The sequence below is a fragment of the Xenopus laevis genome, chromosome 6L, assembly GCF_017654675.1.
Source record: "Xenopus laevis strain J_2021 chromosome 6L, Xenopus_laevis_v10.1, whole genome shotgun sequence".
NCBI classification, from domain to species: Eukaryota; Metazoa; Chordata; class Amphibia; order Anura; family Pipidae; genus Xenopus; species Xenopus laevis.
In genome coordinates, this window is record NC_054381.1 from 3,621,094 (window position 1) to 3,644,714 (window position 23,621).

General features: G+C 43.9%; 3 protein-coding genes across 6 annotated transcripts in view; 2 read left to right on the top strand and 1 right to left on the bottom strand.

The window, feature by feature from the left end:
• LOC108718440 (gastrula zinc finger protein XlCGF57.1-like) overlaps positions 1–11,120 on the top strand; it is a 111,389-nt gene extending 100,269 nt beyond the window's left edge. The window contains exons 2-5 of one of the 3 annotated variants that reach the window (XM_041566946.1): positions 5,502–5,546; positions 6,606–6,710; positions 7,305–7,409; positions 7,794–11,120. In XM_041566946.1, coding sequence (XP_041422880.1) covers positions 6,617–6,710; positions 7,305–7,409; positions 7,794–9,073 — 1,479 coding nt within the window. In that variant the 5' untranslated portion in view covers positions 5,502–5,546; positions 6,606–6,616 and the 3' untranslated portion in view covers positions 9,074–11,120. Of the gene's footprint in view, positions 1–5,501; positions 5,547–6,412; positions 6,711–7,304; positions 7,410–7,793 lie in introns of those variants that run through there. The other 2 variants (XM_041566947.1, XM_041566945.1) reach the window with 2 other exon arrangements.
• Positions 1–23,621, bottom strand: part of LOC108719524 (gastrula zinc finger protein XlCGF57.1-like) — a 385,853-nt gene that overhangs the window by 218,702 nt on the left and 143,530 nt on the right. The gene's annotated exons all lie outside the window — the stretch shown is intronic.
• Positions 18,250–22,511, top strand: LOC108719546 (gastrula zinc finger protein XlCGF8.2DB-like). Of its 2 annotated transcripts, XM_018268474.2 has the most exons (4): positions 18,250–18,562; positions 20,213–20,293; positions 20,389–20,496; positions 21,134–22,511. In XM_018268474.2, the coding sequence occupies exons 1-4, from the start codon at positions 18,526–18,528 to the stop codon at positions 22,138–22,140; spliced, it is 1,233 nt and encodes a 410-aa protein (XP_018123963.1). In that variant the 5' UTR covers positions 18,250–18,525; the 3' UTR covers positions 22,141–22,511. The 2 variants fall into 2 exon arrangements, with proteins under 2 accessions (XP_018123963.1, XP_018123964.1); XM_018268475.2 differs by lacking the exon at positions 20,213–20,293.

Here is a 23,621-nt window from a genome sequence, read left to right on the forward strand (position 1 = left end):
CAATTACAAACGTGCTTTCTCTTCAGACGTGGCGCGGCCATTTTATTGGTGGGCAAATTTTACCTGGACACTGTATCGCTATGAGATTCCTACAATACACTCCCGTTATAACAGCAGGACTTCTTAGCCTTTTCCTTATTTCAGGCAATGAGAGAGCAGATGTCAGATGAGTCTCATTACACGAGACTTTTCTTTCTTCTTTTCCTTCTCTTGCTGCTGTTCTGAGTCCTTTAGGTACCAGAGGTGAAAGAGTTAAAGGGGTTGTTCACCTTTAAATTAACTGTTAGTACGACGTAGAGAGGGATATTCTGAGACAATTTGAAATTGGTTTTCATATTTTATTATTTGTGGTTTTTGACTTATTTAGCTTTTTATTCAGCAGCTCTCCATGTTGCAATTCCAGCTGGTTGCTAGGGTCCTAATTCCCCTAGCAACCCTGCATTGATATGAATAAGAGACTGGAATAGGAACAGGACAGGCCTGAGTAGAAAGAGAGCATTCGTTGACCCCCATCTAAAAGCTGAAAAGAATCTGAAGGAAAAAGCAAATCATTAAAAAAAAACTATAAAAAAAGAAAAAAATGAAGGCTAGTTGAAAAGTTGCTTAGAATTAGGCACATTAGAATTTAACATAAAAGGAGAAACAAACCACGTATTAAAAAAAAAACCCTAGCCCCTACCCCACATAGACCCCCCTACCTCCTCCTCCCAGCCTAGCGGCTACCCCAGGTAAATGCCCCAAACTTTTTACTTACCCCTCGGTGAAGATTCAGGGATTGCAGTTCACGGCAGCCATCTTTAGGGTCTTCGCTAATCTGAGTGGGAGACCGGCGAAGCGGCGCATGCGCAGTTGGAGCAATTTCTCCTTCCCTTGTGGACTGGATTTATTCAATTGAACACTAAACATCCAAAGGAGATCACATTTGTGACGCTACACTTAGTACTCCTAAAATCTACCAATTGGTCCTTTGTGCTATTGTATGAATATCCCTTCTTACATACTTGCATGCAGATTCACCCCTGTCTGATTAACATAATCAGCCAATGGGGTTAAATATCCACATATAAGGGATTTCCTCCCCTTTTCACATGCAGCGCTGCTTGTTTTTAAATGGTTTTAATAGGATAAATACGGCATGGTGGTGAATAAAAATTGCTTTTTATTTTACCTTTATTTTTGATTACATACATCATTATTAAATTGGTTTGGGCGCATGTATTGTGGAGTTAAATCCTCTTTTGGTTATTGTATTTCATTTCCTGGTTCGTGACAACTGCGCCGAAACGGATGGAAATTCCCAAAGCGCTGGAAGAAGACACGAAGACCCGGAAGATGGCTGCCATGAACTCCAATGGCTGAATCTGCACCAAGGGGTAAGTAAAAAGTTAGGGGCGTTTCCCCCGGGAGGGCAGCTAAGCTGGGGGAGGGGTCCATGTAGGGTAGGGTGTTTTAATAAGGGGTTTGTTTCTCCATTAAAGGTGAACCACCCCTTAAACTTTTCTACTGTGAAAGTGTTCCTCTTTGCCCAGGGGTGTTATGGTTAATCCTTGGTATAAGAAGGAATTGCTGATCTTCTTCCATCTTGGACTCTGTGCAAGCAGGGGTGCTGATAACACAGTCCAAAACCCCCCTGCACCCAAGGTGGGATATGACTGCTGCTGGAGTAGATAAATGAATTGTAAATAAGCATATACATATACACATACATATACACATACATATACACATACATATACACATACATATACACATATACATATATTGTAAGACACGCCGGGAGATTACGGCGATCTCTTACCTCCCAGCGCATCTCTCCAAGAGTCTCTGTGCAGACAGCTCCCTCTGACACGGGTGTTTGACACCTGCGTCGTGACGCCCAGCGTCATAACGTCATCACCTGGTGTGGAACTCGAATTTGGCGCCAAGAAACTCCTTAAAGGCCCAGTCTCCATGGAACTCCATGGAAGTTGCCCAAGCTGGTTCCAGTTTTTGCTGTTCCTGCAGAAGCGTTTGTGTGTGTTTTTGAATTTCTGGTTTTGACTTCTGCCCGACTCTTGACTACGATTTCTGCCACCTGCCGGTACTTTGTTTTTGTTGCGTTTTGGGGGTGACCCGGATGCCTGCCGAAGGTTTCTAGCTTTCAGAAGTATCCTGGAACAATGATGTGCTTATTGCAGCTTTCTGGAGGGGGTTTCATGAGGATCTAAAGGACGAGCTGGTTACTTCTTTTGATGATTTTGTAGTATTCATTGTTAAGATTGATTCCCGAATGAGAGAGAAGTCTTCACTTAAGTTCCGGGCCTACCAGACCTCAGAATCAGGGAAACGCCTCAGCCTAGGTGTGAGGGGGGCGTCTCCCATAGGCAAGATTTCTGCACTCCCAGTTTCCTTCAAATCTCGCATGTTCCTCCCTGCTTCCCTTTCCACCCTGTCTGGTACATTTTCCTGACAAGTTTTTCTGGATTCCGGAGCGCAAGGACATTTCATCAACAACTCCTTTGCCAAGTCCTGTGGTCTGAGCCACATCCCTCTCAAGATTCCTCTTTCTGCCCGGGCTGTGAATGGCAGACCCATTTCTCCTGGCTGGTGTCCTTTCTTCTGCCACTGCACCAGTTCTAATTAGAGTGGGCAGTCTTCATGAAGAGGAGTTCTCCTTGTTTCTCATTGATTGTCCAGATAATCCAATCATTTTGGGATTTCCTTGGCTTCGGCTTCACAACCCTTCCATTGACTGGTCTTCTGGAGAACATTGGACCTGGAGTCGGTTTTGCCGATCCAATTGTATTTCTTCTTCCATTATTCCTATGGCCGCTTTATCTCTGCTTTCAGCATCTAATCCTCTTCTTCCTGATGTTTACAATGAGTTTGCGGATGTGTTCGAAAAGAAAATGTGTTACCACCGAATCGTCCCTATGATTGCCCTATTGATTTAGTCCCTTGCTCCATCCCTCCTAGGGGAAGAACATATCCTTTATCTGTACCGGAGACCCAAGCCATGAAAGAGTATGTTTGGGAGAATCTGTCCAAAGGCTTCATCAGGAAATCTAAGTCTCCAACCGGGGCTGGTTTCTTTTTTGTCCAGAAGAAAGGTGGATCTTAGATCATGCATTGACTACAGAGTCTTGAACAAAATTATGTTAAAAAACCATTACCCTTTGCCTTTGATAGCAGAATTATTTGACAGACTAATATTTGACAGACTAAGGGGAGCCAAAGTCTTCACCAAGTTGGACTTACAAGGGCGTATAACCTCATTCGTATTTTTCAGGGGGATGAATGGAAGACGGCCTTCAACACCCGGGATGGGCATTATGAATATTTGGTCATGCCCTTTGGCTTGTGCAACACCCCCGTTGTTTTCCAAGACCTCATCAACGATGTTCTTCGTGATTTTCTACAGTCGTGTGTCATTGAATGATATCTTAGTTTTCTCCTCTTTAATGTCTGATCATCTTCTCCAAGTGAAACAAGTTCTACTCAGGTTAAGGGAGAACTGTCTTTATGCCAAGCTTGAGAAATGCAAATTTCATAAGACCACAATTTCTTTTTTGGGCTACATCATTTCTCCCTCTGGATAAAATTAGTTTTTCTACTTGTATCCTCAGCTTATGGAACCTTGATCTACTTTAAATTGTATGTCTACTAGTATCCTCAGCTGGTGGAATCTTGGTCTACTTCTAATTGTACTTCTACTTGTATCCCCAGCTTGTGGAACCTTGGTCTACTTTTAATTGTACTTCTACTTGTATCCTCAACTTTTGGAACCTTGGTCTACTTCTAATTGTATGTCTACTTGTATCCTCAGCTTGTGGAACCTTGGTCTACTTCTAATTGTACTTCTACTTGTATCCCCAGCTTGTGGAACCTTGGTCTACTTTTAATTGTACTTCTACTTGTATCCTCAACTTTTGGAACCTTAGTCTACTTATAATTGTATGTCTACTTGTATCCTCAGCTTGTGGAACCTTGGTTTACTCATAATTGTCCTTCTTCTTGTATCCTCAGCTTGTGGAACCTTGGTCTATTTCTAATTGTACTTCTACTTGTATCCCCAACTTGTGGAACCTTGATCTACTTTTAATTTTACTTCTACTTGTATCCTCAACTTTTGGAACCTTGGTCTACTTCTAATTGTCCTTCTACTTGTATCTTCAGCTTGTAGAACCTTGGTCTACTTCTTACTGTACTTCTACTTGTATCCTCAACTTGTGGAACCTTGATCTACTTCTAATTGTATGTCTACTTGTATCCCCAGCTTGTGGAACCTTGGTCTACTTTTTATTGTACTTCTACTTGTATCCTCAACTTGTGGAGCTTTGGTCTACTTCTAATTGTACTTCTACTTGAATTGTACTTCTACTAGTATCTTCAGCTTTGGAACCTTGGTCTACTTCTAATTGTGCTTCTATTGTATCCCCAGCTTGTGGATAACTTTTAGCATTTAGCGTTTAGCATTGGGCAGCACCTCCTTGCCTCTACCTGTGATACTCGTTCATGATTAGCCTATTTCTACTTGAAGCCTTAACCTATGAAAATGAAAGTATAACTGCAGTTTCCTGTTGGGTAAGCCAAGCTGCTGGCTGACCTCTCACTAGATGTGGGTTGGCATGCTACAGTGTAGAGTGGTGCTATCCTACCTGGCCACCTGAAAAAGAAACCTGCAGGGAGTTCAAAAGCTGACTGGTACAGGTAAGGGATTCGTTATCTGGAGACCCATTATCCAGACAGCTCCAAATTACAGAAAGGCCGTCACCCATAGTATACATTTTACCCAATTAATCCAAATTTTAAAAAACAATTTCCTTTTTCTGTGTAATAATAAAACCGTAGCTTGTACTTGATCCCAACTAAGATATAATTAATCCTTATTGGAAGCAAAACCAGCCTATTGGCTTTATTTAATGTTTACATGATTTTCTAGTTGACTTAAGGTATGAAGATCCAAATTATGTAACAATCCATTATCCGGAAAACCCCAGGTCCCCAGGTTAGTCTAGATAACAGATCCCATGGCTGTAATAGCAAGAATTTGGAGGAAAATTACTTTGAGGAATCAGAAAAAGACATGACACTGTACACCCCTTTTTAGAAAAAAAAATCAACTGTCTGTATATATATATATATAAATCTATTTATGTTTTTGTCTCTTTATTAGTGATGCAAGTGCCTGTAACGATATTTGCACAGTCTGTTGTCCCCAATAACTAAATGAGTTAAATCAGCCCACCTATAAAATGGCAACACCTCCCACTGTCAGTGAAAGCTCTGAACTGAAACAACCTATTTCATTGGACCTTTTCTTGTGGGCTGGTTCAACCTGAGCAGCAGCATCATGAGGTACCCATGTGCCTCCGAAAGAGGTGGGCTGTACGATGCCAGTGCCTCCCCCCATTCACTGACCGGATAGAGCCGAGATGTGAGGGGACTCAGCGTAGAACAGACTGGTAATTGTCCCCCGCTGGTGCCTGTAACTCCCTGCAACTCCCTTCTTCTGTGACCCCGACATTCCCATCCCCTGTACTCACATCTCCAGCCTCATCTACTGGGTAAGTCATTTTCCCTCCTCCTCCTCCTCCTCCTCCTCCTCCTCCTGTACTGTCTGTGGGACTGGGGCTTAATCCTGCTGCAGGGACTGATAGAGAGGGGAGACTGGGGGTTAATCCTGCTGCAGGGACTGATAGAGAGGGGAGACTGGGGGTTAATCCTGCTGCAGGGACTGATAGAGAGGGGAGACTGGGGCTTAATCCTGCTGCAGGGACTGATAGAGAGGGGAGACTGGGGCTTAATCCTGCTGCAGGGACTGATAGAGAGGGGAGACTGGGGGTTAATCCTGCTGCAGGGACTGATAGAGAGGGGAGACTGGGGGTTAATCCTGCTGCAGGGACTGATAGAGAGGGGAGACTGGGGGTTAATCCTGCTGCAGGGACTGATAGAGAGGGGAGACTGGGGGTTAATCCTGCTGCAGGGACTGATAGAGAGGGGAGACTGGGGGTAAATCCTGCTGCAGGGACTGATAGAGAGGGGAGACTGGGGGTTAATCCTGCTGCAGGGACTGATAGAGAGGGGAGACTGGGGGTAAATCCTGCTGCAGGGACTGATAGAGAGGGGAGACTGGGGGTTAATCCTGCTGCAGGGACTGATAGAGAGGGGAGACTGGGGCTTAATCCTGCTGCAGGGACTGATAGAGAGGGGAGACTGGGGGTTAATCCTGCTGCAGGGACTGATAGAGAGGGGAGACTGGGGGTTAATCCTGCTGCAGGGACTGATAGAGAGGGGAGACTGGGGCTTAATCCTGCTGCAGGGACTGATAGAGAGGGGAGACTGGGGGTTAATCCTGCTGCAGGGACTGATAGAGAGGGGAGACTGGGGGTTAATCCTGCTGGCAGGGACTGATAGAGAGGGGAGACTGGGGGTTAATCCTGCTGCAGGGACTGATAGAGAGGGGAGACTGGGGGTTAATCCTGCTGCAGGGACTGATAGAGAGGGGAGACTGTGGGACTGGGGGATAAACTGGTCCCAGTACAACATGTATTTATTGTAGTGATATGAGAGGGGGGATCCCCACAGGCAGCTTTATATGGTGGGTTTGTGTTCCTTGCTGTCAGGTTCTCCAGAGATGGAAACAAGGAGGTTAGAGGGGAAATGGGAGAATGAAGAGCCGGACACTGAGGATCCTCTGACAACAGAAATGGATTTTGTTCCCCGGGCTGGTGAGTAACAAGTTGATGATGGGCAGTATTTGTGGGGGGGGTTTGGGCTGGGTACAACTGAGGTTTGCCCATAACCCCTATAAAGCCTGTATGAAGTATTTCTCATCTAACACAAGCACTTCCTTACTCCCAGCTTTACTCACCCCTGTCTCTTCCTTACTCCCAGCTTTACTCACCCCTGTCTCTTCCTTACTCCCAGCTTTACTCACCCCTGTCTCTTCCTTACTCCCAGCTTTACTCACCCCTGTCTCTTCCTTACTCCCAGCTTTACTCGCCCCTGTCTCTTCCTTACTCCCAGCTTTACTCGCCCCTGTCTCTTCCTTACTCCCAGCTTTACTCACCCCTGTCTCTTCCTTACTCCCAGCTTTACTCACCCCTGTCTCTTCCTTACTCCCAGCTTTACTCACCCCTGTCTCTTCCTTACTCCCAGCTTTACTCACCCCTGTCTCTTCCTTACTCCCAGCTTTACTCGCCCCTGTCTCTTCCTTACTCCCAGCTTTACTCACCCCTGTCTCTTCCTTACTCCCAGCTTTACTCAGCCCTGTCTCTTCCTTACTCCCAGCTTTACTCACCCTGTCTCTTCCTAACTTACAGCTTCTCCAGAGGCAGAACCAGAATTATTCTATTTACGGATTGAAAAAGTATTGCTGGTTTGTGAAGATTATCTGGAAAGTTCCGCTTTTTCACTCACTGATGGGGGTGAGTACCCAAGGAATTTGGTCAGTAACATTAGCACTGATATCATTTTTGATTGTGAATGCAACTCATTATTTGGTCCAAAACCAACCAAGTTCTCCATGTTCTTTTGCACTTTGCGTCTGCCTTGCATATTGATGAATTGCTACCGGTCTCTGCTCTCCAAAACGTAGGGCAAAGTCCTGCAGTGCTGCATTCATGAGGGGATGTTGGGGTGTAGGCATTGTCCCCTGCCTTATGACTGGCAGTAAGGAGAGCTCTTCCTTGAATGCTTTTTTAGGCGAAAGCTTTTGCCCCTTAGTGCTCTTGCACTTGCACCCAGTGTGTGTAAATGATGCCCAGTATGCCGTACATTTCAATTCTAATATCTGTTTCTCTCTCATTTAGAAATTTGCTGGAATGATGAAAGGAATGCACAGATAGCAGAATACCAAGATTCATCTGAAGATCTGGATATGGTCAGGAAACACTTACAGGGTGCTGGAAATTTCACTGGGCCTGTGTATGAAAGTACAGAGACCTACTCCCAATATCAGTCCAACGCTGAGTATGAACACTGCTCTGCAAGCTCCAACCCATCTGGGTTCCTCTGTTCTAAGTGCGGAGTGAGATTCTCTGTGAGCAGAGACCTTCTGACTCATCTGTGTGGCTGGAGTGGGATGAACAATACCAGCAGATATAATGATTTGTATGAGGAGGCAAAACCTTTTAGCAGCACGTTGAATGACATGCACATCGGTGTGTCAATGGACCAGCAGCCTTGCATTGTCGAGAAAAGCTTTATCTGTACAGAATGCGGGAAAAATTTCTCTCCAAAAGTCCACCCTCAAAGTCACCAGAGACTCCATGCAGAGGAGAAACCATTCGCCTGCACTGAATGCGGGGAAAGTTTTTCTTTTGAGATTGCTCTTTCGAGACATCAGATGATCCACACGGGAATAAAACCATTGCAGTTTACCAAGTGTGGTGAATGCTTATCTCTGAATTATCACTTGACTGACATCGAGGAGAAGCCATTCACATGCACAGAATGTGGGCTACTATTCTTTGAAAAGAACGATCTTGCCAGCCACTACAAAACTCATTTACGGTCCAACTATGTGAAAAGAATGCACCAAAGGGGCCATTTTTATAGTCCACATAGGATCTGCGCAGGGGAGAATGCTTTCATATGTACTGAATGTGGCAAAGATTTCTCTCGGAAGTGGCACCTTCAGCGCCACCAGAAAATTCACACGGGAGAAAAACCTTTTACATGTAATGAATGTGGGAAACAATACACACGGAAGAGCCATCTCAACCGCCATGAAAAAATTCACACCGGGGAGAAGCCTTTCTCTTGTACTGTATGTGAGGAAACGTTCTCTCAGAAGAGCAACCTGCGCAGTCACTATAGAGTTCACACTGGGGCAAAATGTGCTAAAAGGTTCCCTGAGAAGAGTATTCTGGGCAGCGAGCTGGCAATCCACATCGTGAAAAAACCTTTCTTGTGCACAGAGTGCGGGAAATATTTCACGCGGAAATGGCACCTTCAGCGGCACCAGAAAATCCACACTGGGGAGAAACCTTTCACTTGTACAGAATGTGGGAAAGGCTTCTCTCGTAAGACCCACCTGCACTGCCACTATAAGATGCACACAGAAACAATGTGGGAACAAGTCTTCTGAGCTGCTGAAACACAGGGAAGGAAAAAACTTGTCTCATGCACTTCATAATCACTGTTTATGTCCAGTTTTACACTCATCAGAACTATTACACTGCAGAGAAACTCATCATTGGTACAGAACCCTGGAGAAACTGTTTAATATGGAGATCTGACCACATTTTTTACTTTATGTCATGAGCTCCTGGGTAACAGCAATCCCTAATTTCATGAGTCCCAACCAATAGCACCTTATAACTGAATGGGAGAGGTAAAAGGCAAGTTCTTCTTCTGGTATGAGATTGAGCTCAATGATCATAGTGCCAAGGACTTACTAGAGCCATTGCAGTGGCTGTTGAGGAGGTTGTTCATTACTACTAACTGGCAAAGCCCAACATTGTCAACAGCTGTTGGTTTTGTTGAGCTTGTGTCTGGCATTGCTTAGGAAGGCAGCCTTGTCTCCTTACTTCATTTACTCATTCTTGCGGTTCCTCCCAGCTTGAACTGCATCTATCCTACCTTTGTTGAAACTCTACTGCATCATGATCTCAGCTAATAGCTTTTTTGACCATTTTTTGTCAGCTCATTTCCGTTTGGATTTGTAAGGTTCCACCAAATGGGTGATGTCACAACGGCCGTGCTAGGCACAAGCATATGGTTTTGATTGCCACTTGTAGGTCTTCATTTCTAAGTTCATGAGGGTGCTCTACTTTTGCAGATTATCCTTTTTTTTTTTTACTTTTTGCCTGTTCCAGACCATCTTGATTGCTGCCAGCCCAGATTATTGTCTGAGTCTTGACTATATCCCCTTGGATACCTGCCATTGGTCTGCTGTTAGTTCCTGCCTGTCCTCCAGAGTCAGCTTATTCCTAAGTCCAGGCCTCCAAGTCTAAGGCCACATGGCACTCACAAGATGATGTGATCTGTTCCTTCTTTGCTCTCTCAAGAGGGATGTAACGTAACAATTCATGGGTAGCTCCCACCAAGTGAGTTTATCATTATTACAGAGAGAGCAGGTTAGGTGCAATAACAAGACCAGCTCAAGTCATAGCAGTTACTGTAGACTTATCACCTGAGTCAACCTGTTGCTATTCTATTACACCCAACATTTTTATCCAGATGTGATTTTGTGTTTTGAATTGGTAATAGAATGTAAATGTCTATAGTTCCCATTACACAAGTGCACAATATAAAAGCAGAAGCTCATGGATGGGATGTCCATTTAGGAGCTACAAAATGTCAGTAGGTGCCCATTGATGTCACCTGGCAAAGAGTCTGCTGTTTTTATTCTCTGAGCTACAAAAGAACCAAGACTTTTAACAAATCTACCAGATAAAGTAGGAACAGGCATCTACTCTTTTTTTTTTCTGGTTTTTAACTTAAATTCTTCCAGGCGTTCCACATGCAGTATTTGAATTTCCAAGACAATTGCAATTGCCAAGTCAATTAAAAATGCTGTATGCCAGCTGGCATAAATGTTTAGAAAACACAAGCATACAACTTGCGCTTCATTATAACTGTCACATCATTTGCATCAATTCCATTATAGGAATCATGTAGGGCATGACTGTTGGATTACTCCCTTTCCAACTGCGCAAAATTAACAGAAAATGTACGAGTTCAGTCCAAAGGGGAACATTTTCCTACTCTCTCTGTCTTCTTGGGTGAATGAGAAAACACAATTTCTTCCCACTGGGATAAGAGGTTTTCTGTTAAAGTGAACGTTTACGTGGTCAAATAGTTTATAGAACGTAGTGTGTACAGTGCAGAAAGGGGAAATAGGCTTATACTTACTGTCATTTTTTTTTCTTTCCTTGTACCTGTTTCTACCAACATGCACTAGGGTAGCCCCATCCATTGAAAGACACCTCCTGCCATGTAATATCATACAGTGGAACTCAGTGTCATATAAAAAGCTTGCACCAGATTTATATGCCAAGGAGGGAATATTCTGACATGGAAGGTACCAGGGAAAGAAGATCATAGTACATATGAGACTTTGTTTCTTGGCCCTCTCAGCACATGCAAGGATATTGCAAGCTCCTAAAGATAGGGTGGGACAAAAACACACCGTACAAATAATATGCAAAAAAATGTAATGTGCAAATGATACAGAGAACAGCAAAAGACCAAAACTACCTGAAGCAACATCCAAATGATAGTGTGAAGTGAAGGTATTTGGTGATACCCAGGAAGCTGCTCTTCATATCACCCCCAGCAATGTACCAGCTTTTGCTCCCAAGCAGCCATTTGACCTCTGATTGAGTGAGCCGTGTTAGAACTTGAATACATTTTTCATGGTAACTCATTTCATCCATCTGGAAACAGTGGAATTAGAAGCAGCCTATTTATTTTTCTACTTTCTGGAAGAATGAAACGTTGAGTTGCAAGACAATATGCCTTCAATGCTATTCCAACACCCAAGCGATGTAAAGGATGATCTTTACTCTGGAGATGAAAGTGATAACTCATTCGTGATAGAAAATCAGTAAAAGGAAGGAACAACCTCAGGAAGTAGAAGAAAAAACAGAGTGTTGCCAGCAAACATCAAAGTAAATCTAGAAATTCCCTCACTGAAATTAAAGGATTTTCTAAAAACGTGCAGTCTCCCTTTTCCTAGACTAAGGCCTTCCAAATACTACAATATGTAGAATCTGTACTAGGTTCCCTGGACTTCATCAGAACCTCAGTCACCTTACTGGCCAGACTTTGTGCCTCTCCCTTTCACTTAGGGGCCTATTTATTAAAACTCTGGTTCAGTTTTCAAAGGGGAAAACGCAAATTTTTAGAAGAAAAAAAAACCTACAATTTTCATTCAATTCATTATACACCAAAGCTGCTAAAAATCCAAAAATACTCCAGCTAAAACCTGTCAAGGTCATGGCAGATGTTCCTTGACATTGTTCACAATTCAACGCACAAATTTGTTGCAATGTTTTTTCGCATTGCGAGGTGGCCATACATACCCAGATATCATACGAAACGATTTTCGGTGAGTGTATGGTGGTAGGCGAGGAAATCATTATCGGCAAAAAGCTTGGATATCAGTCGCCTTGTCAATCGGGCCAAGACGGAATATTTTGATTGGGTGCCTTTGAAGGCAACTAAACATTGGCAAAGGGGATACTGCTGAATCAACAGATAGAGATAGAATTCTATTTCCTACCTGTATATCTGGCATCTGGTGATTTACTGTAGTTCTTAACATTTGTAAAAGATCATAATTGTAACAAGTATGGCCACCTTTAGTATTGTCACAGCTGATCTTCTGTCTGCATCCTGACTTTCCAAAAAAACTGTAGTGCTTAAAAAATTACCCTTCAGTTAATTATAATTGGGGCCTCCTTTAAAGGGCTCTAACCAAAATTTTTGAGCTGTTTGGGCTTTTAAAACTGCACACCAGCCTGAAATTGAGGCATTGGTTTTGAGGATCACCCATTCTTATATAAAAAGTGGCACTCCTATAGACAGAGATTTGGTTGGAGCCACCAAAGTAAGACCTTTCTGAGGGATTGACTGACTTAGACCTGTATAGGAGTGATTATTCCTCCTGCTGCCTCTGACTGAACAACCTCACAATACATCTCTTGGTGTCTAAACTGGCTTCTGAAAAAAGACACTGCTTGAGTCGGATTCACCTTAGAACTTAGACATCAGTCATTATTTTGCAGTACTTTGATTATCCTTGAAGATCCTGACTTATGGCCGGACTTCTTGATGAGACAAAAGGGAGGTCACCCAGATAGTGGAACAGTATTATACCCTGTGACCTTAGTAATGCTACCACAGTCACTAAAATCTACATGTTCGAAAGGAAGAACTTTCTTATTTGAAAGGATACAGTTAGTTGAACTTGCAGTCAGAAGGTTGAGTCTGAGCGGTCAATTTTCGAGATACTGCCTCCCATTCTTCCTTAATGAGATCATTGACTTCTTGATGGAAAAATAAGTCTGGACTTTCTTTTTAATACCAAGAAGGAAAGCTGAAGAGGAAGATGCCTGATCTCCATCCACCAAATCCAAAGTACTTCTGACAGTCTTTATTAATGGAGCAATCCTAGAACAATCAAATGAAACAATCCTCCTCTTCCAGTAGAAGTCAAAGTATCATCTGTTTCAGATTCAGACTAAAGAATTCTAGAAAATGTATCTGAATATCTGAGACACTGCCTGTTTAATCCAGGACCTGAAATCAGCCAACCCAATATTCAGTAAAGAATAGCCCCTACCAAAACAGCACCATACCAGGCCCCCCTAAGTTATGCAGATAAATACAAAGGACTGAATGGCAGCCAGGTGCAAACCGAACAGGAGATGTCACAGCTTCCAGGCACATCTGTAGTATCTGCTTTGTGACTGAAGTGGCTAATGTGCTGCTTCCTTCTAGGGATGCACCGAATCCAGGATTCAGAACGGGATGTGGCCTTTTCCAGTAGGATTTGGCCGAATCCTTGTGTGGCCGAACTGAATCTGAATTTGCATATGTAAATTACTTGTGGGAAGGGAAGTCACGTGACTTTTTGTCTCAACAAGGAAGTAAAACATAATTTTTTCACTTTTTCCTTTCCCGCCTCTAATTTGCATATGCAAATTAGGACTCAGATTCAGTTCGGCCGAATCTTTCACGAAGGACCGATTAAGGAAGTTCCCTAAATGTGCAGACTGTCATCTTCTCTTAAAGGAATGTGAGGACAGAGAAGGGAGCCATGATCCTTGCACTACACTCTCCATTGTTGCACCCGAAGCACTTGTCTCTTCTACCTACCACTACTTCTGGCCCTGTTGAAGGGATGGGTTCTTCTCATGGGTGAGGGGCTATCCTGGCATGTGCTGATATGGAGAGGTCAAGGGGGAAAAGGCTGCAATTTAGGGTTTTTTTTCTACCTTCTTGAATTGCCACAGGTCTCTACGCTCCATTTTGGAATGCAGAGACTTGCCATTGGCTCCAGAAATACAGCTCCAACTGTGTTAGTTACTACTGTATTAGTCAGGAGCTGGTGGTGTCTCAAGGTAATGGGGCCCTCTCATAACCACATGTTCTGTAAGGATAGTGCTGGTTTGTGCCCGGTGATGATTCTCTCCTTCTTTGTCAAAACTTTCCAGTGCTTTCTCGAATATATTCACTGATGGAAAAATGACGAATTTGCCTGGAATCCATGCCTACCGAAAAATCTCATCACTACTGCAATAGCATATGCCTATGCTTATGGAGCCACATACATTGCCAAAAATGTACAATTCCTCTATAATGTTGTCATTCAAGAGCAGAATTTAGAGATATTCTGTCTGTTTTGTGAGGATATCCAGCAAGATGTTGAAAATGAAGCTATATGGAGATATAGGAGGCCGCCTGATAAAGTGAGGAATAATGCATTTATGGTGCAGTTAATCCCAGTTAATATTGAATATCATTCTTTGTGAAGTAGCTTCTTCCCCTACCACTGAGCCTCTATCTTACAGGTCTGATTTGCCTATGTTTATACCTTGGAAGGGTGATTAATTCTAATAAGTGTAGCTTAGACTCATCATCCACCTTTGCCAATAACTAAACTGACCGGAGTCCTTAGACTCATAAGACTGGATCCATAAACTGAGTTACCAACAGAGGAACATTTACGCACATTGTTGCTGTTCCCATTGGAGTTTGCCGTTGGCTCAGACTGTTACCAGTTCGCCGTACCCCTGTGGAGGTTCTAATGCTATACTTGTATTCAGCTGTGGACAAGGAGTACTACGAAGAGTATGGACTCACCACCCTCTGAGCTCAACTGATACACAGACTTCAATACTGGTGCCATGGCCAAAGACTGGAATTGGATTTCTTTATTGGACTTGCTGTCATCTTGTAGATTCAGCCACAGCAGCACAATGTTGTTGTTATTTGTGTGAATAGTGACATAAGTGTCCGCTGTAAGTTCACCTGGAATAGTTCCCTACTTTGTATTAGTTACGCAGCTGCCTCCATTTTCACTGAGCAGATGGGTGCAGATATGTTAGTGCTGCCATTGTACAGACCCAATCCAATTCCGTATTATCCTACTCAATCCTATTAACACTTGCCCTATGATACGTTGGCAGATTTAGCAATAGGGGTAAATAATTACCCAGATACCATTCTCACACTCGCACATACATTTTGCCATTAAAATACTATGAATTAGTCCATTGAACATTTATACATTACTTGGCACTCTTGTGGGTGCTGTACATCTGCTGCCTCTTCAATGCTTCCATTCCTAACAGCCCAATATTCAGTATTTTTTCTTATTGGTTTGAAATAAACAAAAGGAGATTTGCATAAGTCCTGCTGGAGACTACCCTAGAAGGACATAGTTTAATAAAGGTGTCCAGCTGCCCCCACCCTAATAGTTGTATCTATATTTGTATATATTAGCCTAAGACAGTATTCTGAGACACTAGTGGGCTAAAGTGATGGAGTGGAAGAGTTGTACATTAATGTCCCCCCATACAGTGCAAACCTTACAATGTCTTTACAGGAGCTGTTGTATTTCTTGTCAGAAAGAGCAGCCCAGGCAAAATAATTGTATATGGCATTGGCTCCCTATAACCTTGACCTTACTGTCTGGTTTGTGTTGGGGAGGCACACACATGCACCCTAAAACAATCATACTAACACTCACTATGTTGGGGATGTATTTGCCCTTTATTATAGGTTATGACTCCAGTTGGCGGCAAAGGGTCCAGTATCTGAGGCTCAAGTTGTCAGACAGTTGTGTCAGCAGCCAATCAAAATAAGCATTGGGCGTGGGTCTTGATTGGCTGCTAATGTTCTCATTGCCATCAATACAAATACAAAGCAATATGGGGGCAGTGCAATGATCTCCTGGGTGTGACATATTTGGGAAGCAACGTGCCTGCTTTAATAGGGACCAAGTCTTGTGTTATTTCTGTATCTAGTCCTCCACTGCTCTATGGTTTGCTTGTGACCTTCCCAAATGTATGGTATATAAGCCAGTTGGGTGTAGGTGCTTTTGACCCTTAGTGAGGACAGTGGGCGGAAAGTGGCTCTTGCTGTCTGTTCCCCAGATGTGACCCCCCTTAGAATAGTAGTGGCTGCAGCATTGGATGTGTGTTAGTATATAGGAGGGTAGCAAGCAGCTTGATGGTAGGAGACGTGATAGGGGGAAATGAGATAAAGGCCAATCCATTGACAGTGTTTAGATTGTATCTGGCTACCAATAAACATGTTTTACACAAATCCTGATTCTGGTGTGGTGACTTAGATGATGTTCTACCTAGGATCTCTGTTGCTCAGGGGTTCCAAATAGAGTCAGAACAAGAAGGCAATCAGATGGAACTCACGCATGTGTGGAGATATCAATAAATCAAAAATATATTGCTTGCCTGAGTGCCATCTGATTGCCTTCTTGTTCTGGCTACCAATACACATGGACTTGCAACAGAATGAAAGATCTGCTGGTGCCCATTATTAATGTCATTGGTTCCAGACTGGTGCCACTCTCCTCTGTGTGCCAGGGCTTCAAAAGGGTTGCAAGTGTGTTTGTGTGATAGAGTAAGAACAGATACATATCATGTTGCACCTGTGTGGAACAAATACAAGAGTCCTCTGCACTCAATCCATTATCAATATATTTAAGACCGAGACATTTTGTGCTACTGCTACTGAAAAATGCTCTCCTGTGCGCATCGCTCTCCTGCGCGCAAGTGCTGGCAGATCTGGGCTACAATTCCTCGCTGTAATGTGTGTCTTGTGCGCCGTGTAGTCTGTGTCAGTCTCACTGCTCTGAGCGACAAGGGAGGAAAGGAAACGTCTCCGCTGGGACAGTCAGAAGGAAATCGTCCTGATCCTGTAAAGAAAGGGGATGGCATAGGCCAGCACACGCCAATTTCGTGCCAACCGCGACTGCCCCATAGACCAGTACCCGTACTGGTCTATCAAGAAGTGCTAGGAGGTGAAGAAGAAGCTGGCTGGCAGAGAAGAGCGCGTCCAGGAGAGATAGCCAAGGAGAAGAAATCAACTGCTGCAGGATGGATGGTCACCCTATCGCCTTTTCTCAAGAGGAGCAGAAGTGGAGTTTCAGTAAGTTATTTTTTAATAAAGGCTTTGCAATTCAAAAGTTTAATTTGTGTTGGTGTTTATTTTTCAATGTATACTAACCAATTTTTTAAACTTTTTTTTGATGTTACTGGTCCTTCAAGTTGAGCAGAAAAGGGTGGTGACCTGGGTGTATAAACCTCGGGTCCTGGGTTCACTGATGCCTGAAACAGTATGAAGGGGGAAGTCACCAGATCAGACGGGCGACCCGGGTGCATCGCCACAAGCCCGGAGCTGTAGGTGAGTCACAGATATCAGCAGAAGTTTGACGAGCGTCATTCATCCGTTGAATTAAAAGAAGCAAATGTTTATTATCAACAAATTAAAAGGATCCGTTCCCTGAGGCGTTTCGTATCCGCTGACATGTAGTTATACTTAGGACTACGTAACGGTGGATAGAAAACTTGTCAGGGAACAGATCCTTTTAATTTGTTGAAAATAAACATTTGCTTCTTTTAATTCAACGAGTGAATGTCGCTCGTCAAACTTCTACTGATGTCTGTGAGCTGGGCCTTAAAATGAATATTACTGTGAGGCCTCAGAAATCACTGGGACCAGGCTTTGATACTTCACACAAGTTGCGGGCAAATCAACGGCAAATGCAGCCCAACCTGTTCCAGTTCTTACTCGGTGTCAGGTAAAGACGTTCCCCGTTTAGTAGAACAGAAAACACAGGCCGCGCCCCTCATCCCAATCTTCCCGCCTTTTCCCGTCCCGCCATTTCCCTTCCCAGTAGAAGTCTGATTATGTCACAGACAGCTGGAACAGACAGTAGCAGTGAATGAGAAGGCGGCACCGATCCTAATTTCGACTCACAACCGGCAAACTTCACACAACAATCAACCCGCCGCCCACCAATAAAATGGAAGCGCTACACAAACCAATCAACCCGCCGCCCACCAATAAAATGGAAGCGCTACACCAACCAATCAACCCGCCGCCCACCAATAAAATGGAAGCGCTACACAAACCAATCAACCCGCCGCCCACCAATAAAATGGAAGCGCTACACAAACCAATCGACCCTCCGCCCACCAATAAAATGGAAGCGCTAGAGACAACGGGGAAATGAATATCATCGGCAATTTCATTGGCTGTCACATCCCACACGTCTGTACGTCATAGGGAAGAGATGAAGGTGCCGCCCCCGGTAGGCGGGGCTAACATATGACCACTTCCTGCATTAAGCAGCTCAGATAGAGTGTGAGGAAGAAAATAAAAGGCTTATCTGCAATACTGGCTCAATTTCTATCGGCTAATTACTTCTTTATCCCAATATATGCAGGACTTCTAATTTATACAATTACTTCACTTCTTCTGAGAACTTCCAGTTGCACTGCAACTCCCTGCAACTCCCTGCAGCTCCTCTTCTCCTGTGTCCCTGACATTCCCAGACTGAAGATGGAGATCTCAGCAGCAGCATCAGTGAGTGATGAGGGTAAGTGACTTGTGTCAGGTGAGATTATGAGAATAAAGGCAAAGTAACAAAACACTGACACATCTCAGAATCCTCATTAGTTTCCGGCAGGTTCCCAAGAGTCAGACCCAGAAATATTACAGAGAAATCTAGAGAAATAAAAAGACTGGGATGGTCTGAAGGGAGGAGAAAGGGAAACTGTCGGAGCTCCTGGTGTTGGTAAATGGGCAGAGACTGGAGGTTCCATCAGGCTGGACTGAAGATTCAGAAATCAATTGCCGATCATCAGTCTGACCTACAAATATAATGTCCCACTTTTATTTATCCTGCTCTTTAATAACAGATGTCTCTCTACTCTCTTCATCTCAGATCTTCTGCTCTCTCTTCTTGTTTATCAGGTGCAAGTCCCAATTCTACATTATAAATACACATAATATTCCAGAAAACTTTATTATATCCCCCACTATCCTCCTCTCATCCTAAACCTTGAGGTTTATCTTTGATTCTACCCTCCCCCTCACTTGTCATATCCAATCCATAACTAAATCATATCACTTTCAACTGACGAATATTCCTAAACTATGTCCTTAGTTCACACTACCCTGTCTCTTCCTTACTCCCAGCTTTACTGTCTCTTCCTACTCCCAGCTTTACTCACCCCTGTCTCTTCCTTACTCCCAGCTTTACTCACCCCTGTCTCTTCCTTACTCCCAGCTTTACTCACCCCTGTCTCTTCCTTACTCCCAGCTTTACTCACCCCTGTCTCTTCCTTACTCCCAGCTTTACTCACCCCTGTTTCTTCCTTACTCCCAGTTTAACTCACCCCTGTCTCTTCCTTACTCCCGGCTTTACTCACCTCTGTGTCTTCCTTACTCCCGGCTTTACTCACCCCTGTCTTTTCCTTACTCCCAGCTTTACTCACCCCTGTCTCTTCCTTACTCCCAGCTTTACTCACCCCTGTCTCTTCCTTAATCCCACCTTTACTCACCCCTGTCTCTTCCTTACTCCCAGCTTTACTCACCCCTGTCTCTTCCTTACTCCCAGCTTTACTCACCCCTGTCTCTTCCTTAATCCCACCTTTACTCACCCCTGTCTCTTCCTTACTCCCAGCTTTACTCACCCCTGTCTCTTCCTTAATCCCACCTTTACTCACCCCTGTCTCTTCCTTACTCCCAGCTTTACTCACCCCTGTCTCTTCCTTACTCCCAGCTTTACTCACCCCTGTCTCTTCCTTAATCCCACCTTTACTCACCCCTGTCTCTTCCTTACTCCCATCTTTACTCACCCCTGTCTTTTCCTTACTCCCAGCTTTACTCACCCCTGTCTCTTCCTTACTCCCAGCTTTACTCACCCCTGTCTCTTCCTTAATCCCACCTTTACTCACCCCTGTCTCTTCCTTACTCCCAGCTTTACTCACCCCTGTCTCTTCCTTACTCCCAGCTTTACTCACCCCTGTCTCTTCCTTAATCCCACCTTTACTCACCCCTGTCTCTTCCTTACTCCCAGCTTTACTCACCCCTGTCTCTTCCTTAATCCCACCTTTACTCACCCCTGTCTCTTCCTTACTCCCAGCTTTACTCACCCCTGTCTCTTCCTTACTCCCAGCTTTACTCACCCCTGTCTCTTCCTTACTCCCAGCTTTACTCCCCCCTGTCTCTTCCTTACTCCCAGATTCCCCATTGGCTGAATCAGAAATATTACAGATAAAGGAGGAAGAACTGGACTCCGAAGATGACGTCAACTCAACAGAAGGTTCTGCATTTCAATGTACTGGTGGGGGTCATGCACAGTGTGGCTGGTAATATCTTGCATTGACACTCACTCTATTGTTGATTCCTTACTGGCAGCTTCCCCAGAGGATGAAGAAGAAATATTACAGATAAAGATAAAGGAGGAAGAAGCGGACTCTGCAGATTATCTGAGCACAATGGGAAGCTTGGCAGTTATTGATGGGGGTAAGTAGCTGGAAATTCTGTCATTTACAACATAAATTTAGAGAATATTTACAACTTGGCTGATATTAAGAAAGTGGCACATGGGAATTTCATATGCATTATTGGTAGATGCAACATTATAAGTATTTATATAGTTTTACACCACATTTTGTAATGTAAAATTCAATTCTTATATAAATAATAAGCCCCCTAGAAAAAAAAACATTTTTAAAAGCTGGTCTTACATAGGGAGATCTGCTCATTTGGTGACGTCGCCCAACAAGCGGATCTCTCCCTGCTATGCCCAGCGCAATATTGGGCTGATCCAATCGTGGGCCCGACATTCGGATCACAACAAGAAGAATACAGGCGGTAGGATTGAGGACCATATCAACTACCCGATGGTCCTCGATTCGACTGGATTTTTGGCCAACTTGAGGCCAGATATTGATCCGGGAAGCCTGTTGGAGGGCCCCATACACTGGGCAATAAGCTTCTGACTTAATCTGTCGGCACCTTATATCTCTCCCTGTATCGGGTCTTTCCAGATATATTAGCTACTTGTTTTAACAGAAAGTGTTACACTTGCCCTTAATTATGAGTCTGACAGTACAAAGCAAATGTGTTTCAACACTGATACTTGCTTTTCTGTAAATAGAGAGTGGCTTGAACAATGAACAGAGTTGTGATGGAGACATTTCCTCATCGAGGTTAAGAATCTGGGGATCACTTAGTTCATTTGATCCTGTGGCTACAGCCAAGGAGTCATCACCGGGCAGAGACATTGACTCGGAGTCTGAAACAAGATACAAGGATTGCTCGGCGGGCTCTGGGTTTATCTGCAGTAAATGTGGGGCAGTCTTTTCAACAAACCGTGATCATCTCACCCACCCGTGTATCTGTACTGGCAGCGCCTACACAGCAATTAAACCATTCATTTGTACAGAGTTTGAGACAAAGCACCCTACCTATCAGCAGCCTTATCCAAGGGAGAAACCCTTCACCTGCGCGGAATGTGGGAAGAGCTTCTCTCGCAAGAGCAATCTTCAAAGCCACCAAATCATTCACACAGGGATGAAACCGTTCACATGCCCTGAGTGTGGCAAACACTTCTCTAATAAGAGCAATCTGCACAACCACAAGAAAATTCACATGCCTGACAAACCTTTCACATGCACCGAATGCGGAAAGACTTTCCCTGAGAGCAGCAGCCTGCGCAAACACCAGATCATTCACACGGGAAAGGATGTTTACAAATGTACCGAATGCGGCTGCAGTTTCTATCGAAGGAGCAACCTTCACAGCCACCAGAGAATTCACACAGGGGAGAAACCATTCACCTGTGCACAATGTGGGGAAAGCTTCTCTCACAAGACCAGTCTGAAGACGCATGAAATGATTCACACGGGGGAGAAACCGTTCTCATGTACAGAATGTGGCAAATGCTTTAGTCAAAAGTACAAACTTCTGAGGCATCACATGACTCACACCGGGGAGAAACCATACACTTGCTCAGAATGTGGCAAATGCTTTCCTCACAAAGACACTCTAATGAGGCATCAGGTGATTCACACAGGGGTGAAACCATTCACCTGCACAGATTGTGGGAAAAGCTTCTCTCGATTGAGCCACCTTCAAAAGCACCTGAAAGTCCATATTAAATAGAGACTGTCATCACATGTGCAGTGAGGAAAAGTTGGTTTAGTAGATTGGGGCACCCGATCCGACTGCCCTAAGGCACCAGCAGTCTGTAACCTCTATATCCACATCAGGATATGGTGCAGAAAGATTCCTGCTGCGTCTGCTTTCCTTCCCTGAGCAGCAGGAATGGGGGAGACTCATGGTGAGGGCCAAATGTAGGCACCAAATGGCACAGCTGTTGGGTAACACCGGGCTATTTTACTGAGCACGAAATAAAATCCTGTCCCTGCAGAAGTACATGTGAAATAAAAATAATCTTGAACATTGGTTGATTGTAACAGAGACATATCAAGACAGGGTGATTTTTTTTAAATGAAATGAATGGGTGCAACACATTTTAATATGATTTCTGTATCTGATTCACACTAAATTCAAGTTTACACTGCCCCTTTAAAGGCTGGTGTAAAGCAGGTTCAGTAACAAAATACCATAGTGCAGACTGTTCCGCGGCTGACATCCAATCACTCTCCAAGCCGATGCCATGGAAAGGAAGAACCGTTTGCTTATAAAAGTCTCAGGGCCAAGTCTAACTGCTTCTTATTGTATTTCTCACCAGGCCATGTGTGCAGCTTCATAGGGAGTACAGCTCCTTATTTTATTGTACTGCCATCCAATCCCAATGCAGCTTGCCTCCCTTCGCTGCAAAGTCATAACATATTTTCTATTGATGCACCGAATCCACTTTTTTGGATTCGGCCGAACCCCCGAATCCTTCGTGAAAGATTCGGCCGAACCGAATCCGAACCCTAATTTTCATATGCAAATTAGGGGTGGGAAGGGGAAAAAATTTTTACTTCCTTGTTTTCTGACAAAAAGTCACGTGATTTCCCTCCCTGTCCCTAATTTATATATGCAAATTAGGATTCGGTTCGGCCAGGCACAAGGATACGGCCGAATCCTGCTGAAAAAGGCCAAATCATGGATTTGGTGCATCCCTAATATTTTCATTCTTTCACTCATGTAATTATGATCATTAATGAGTTCTCCAATCAAATACTGTGAACTGAAGAAGCATTTGTGGCCCATTGTTTAGTTCACAAACATCAGTGCCGAGAAACTTCGGTGCTGAGAATTCTTTCCCATCGTCGATAGATCGATTCTCTCTTATCACAAGGAGCTGCCTAAGGGCTCTTACACACGGGCGTTTTTTTTCTGCGCTCACCTGAGTTACGCTTTCTTCCGTTCAGCCGAAGGGGAACGCAGGAGTAACGCACTCAATTATTGTAAAGGGGACTGTACCCACACAGACGCATGTATGCGGCAAACACAGGTGGGACGCAGGGGAGCGCAGCAAAAAACGCCCGTGTGTAAGCACCCTTATGCTACTTTATTTGTAACGTTATTTCTTAATCGTGTTCTGTATGTAGTTAATTTGTGTGTGTCTATTATTCACTATTCGTTTTATTTAACTCAGCTCAACGTTTCAATCCTCCACCGGGATCTTC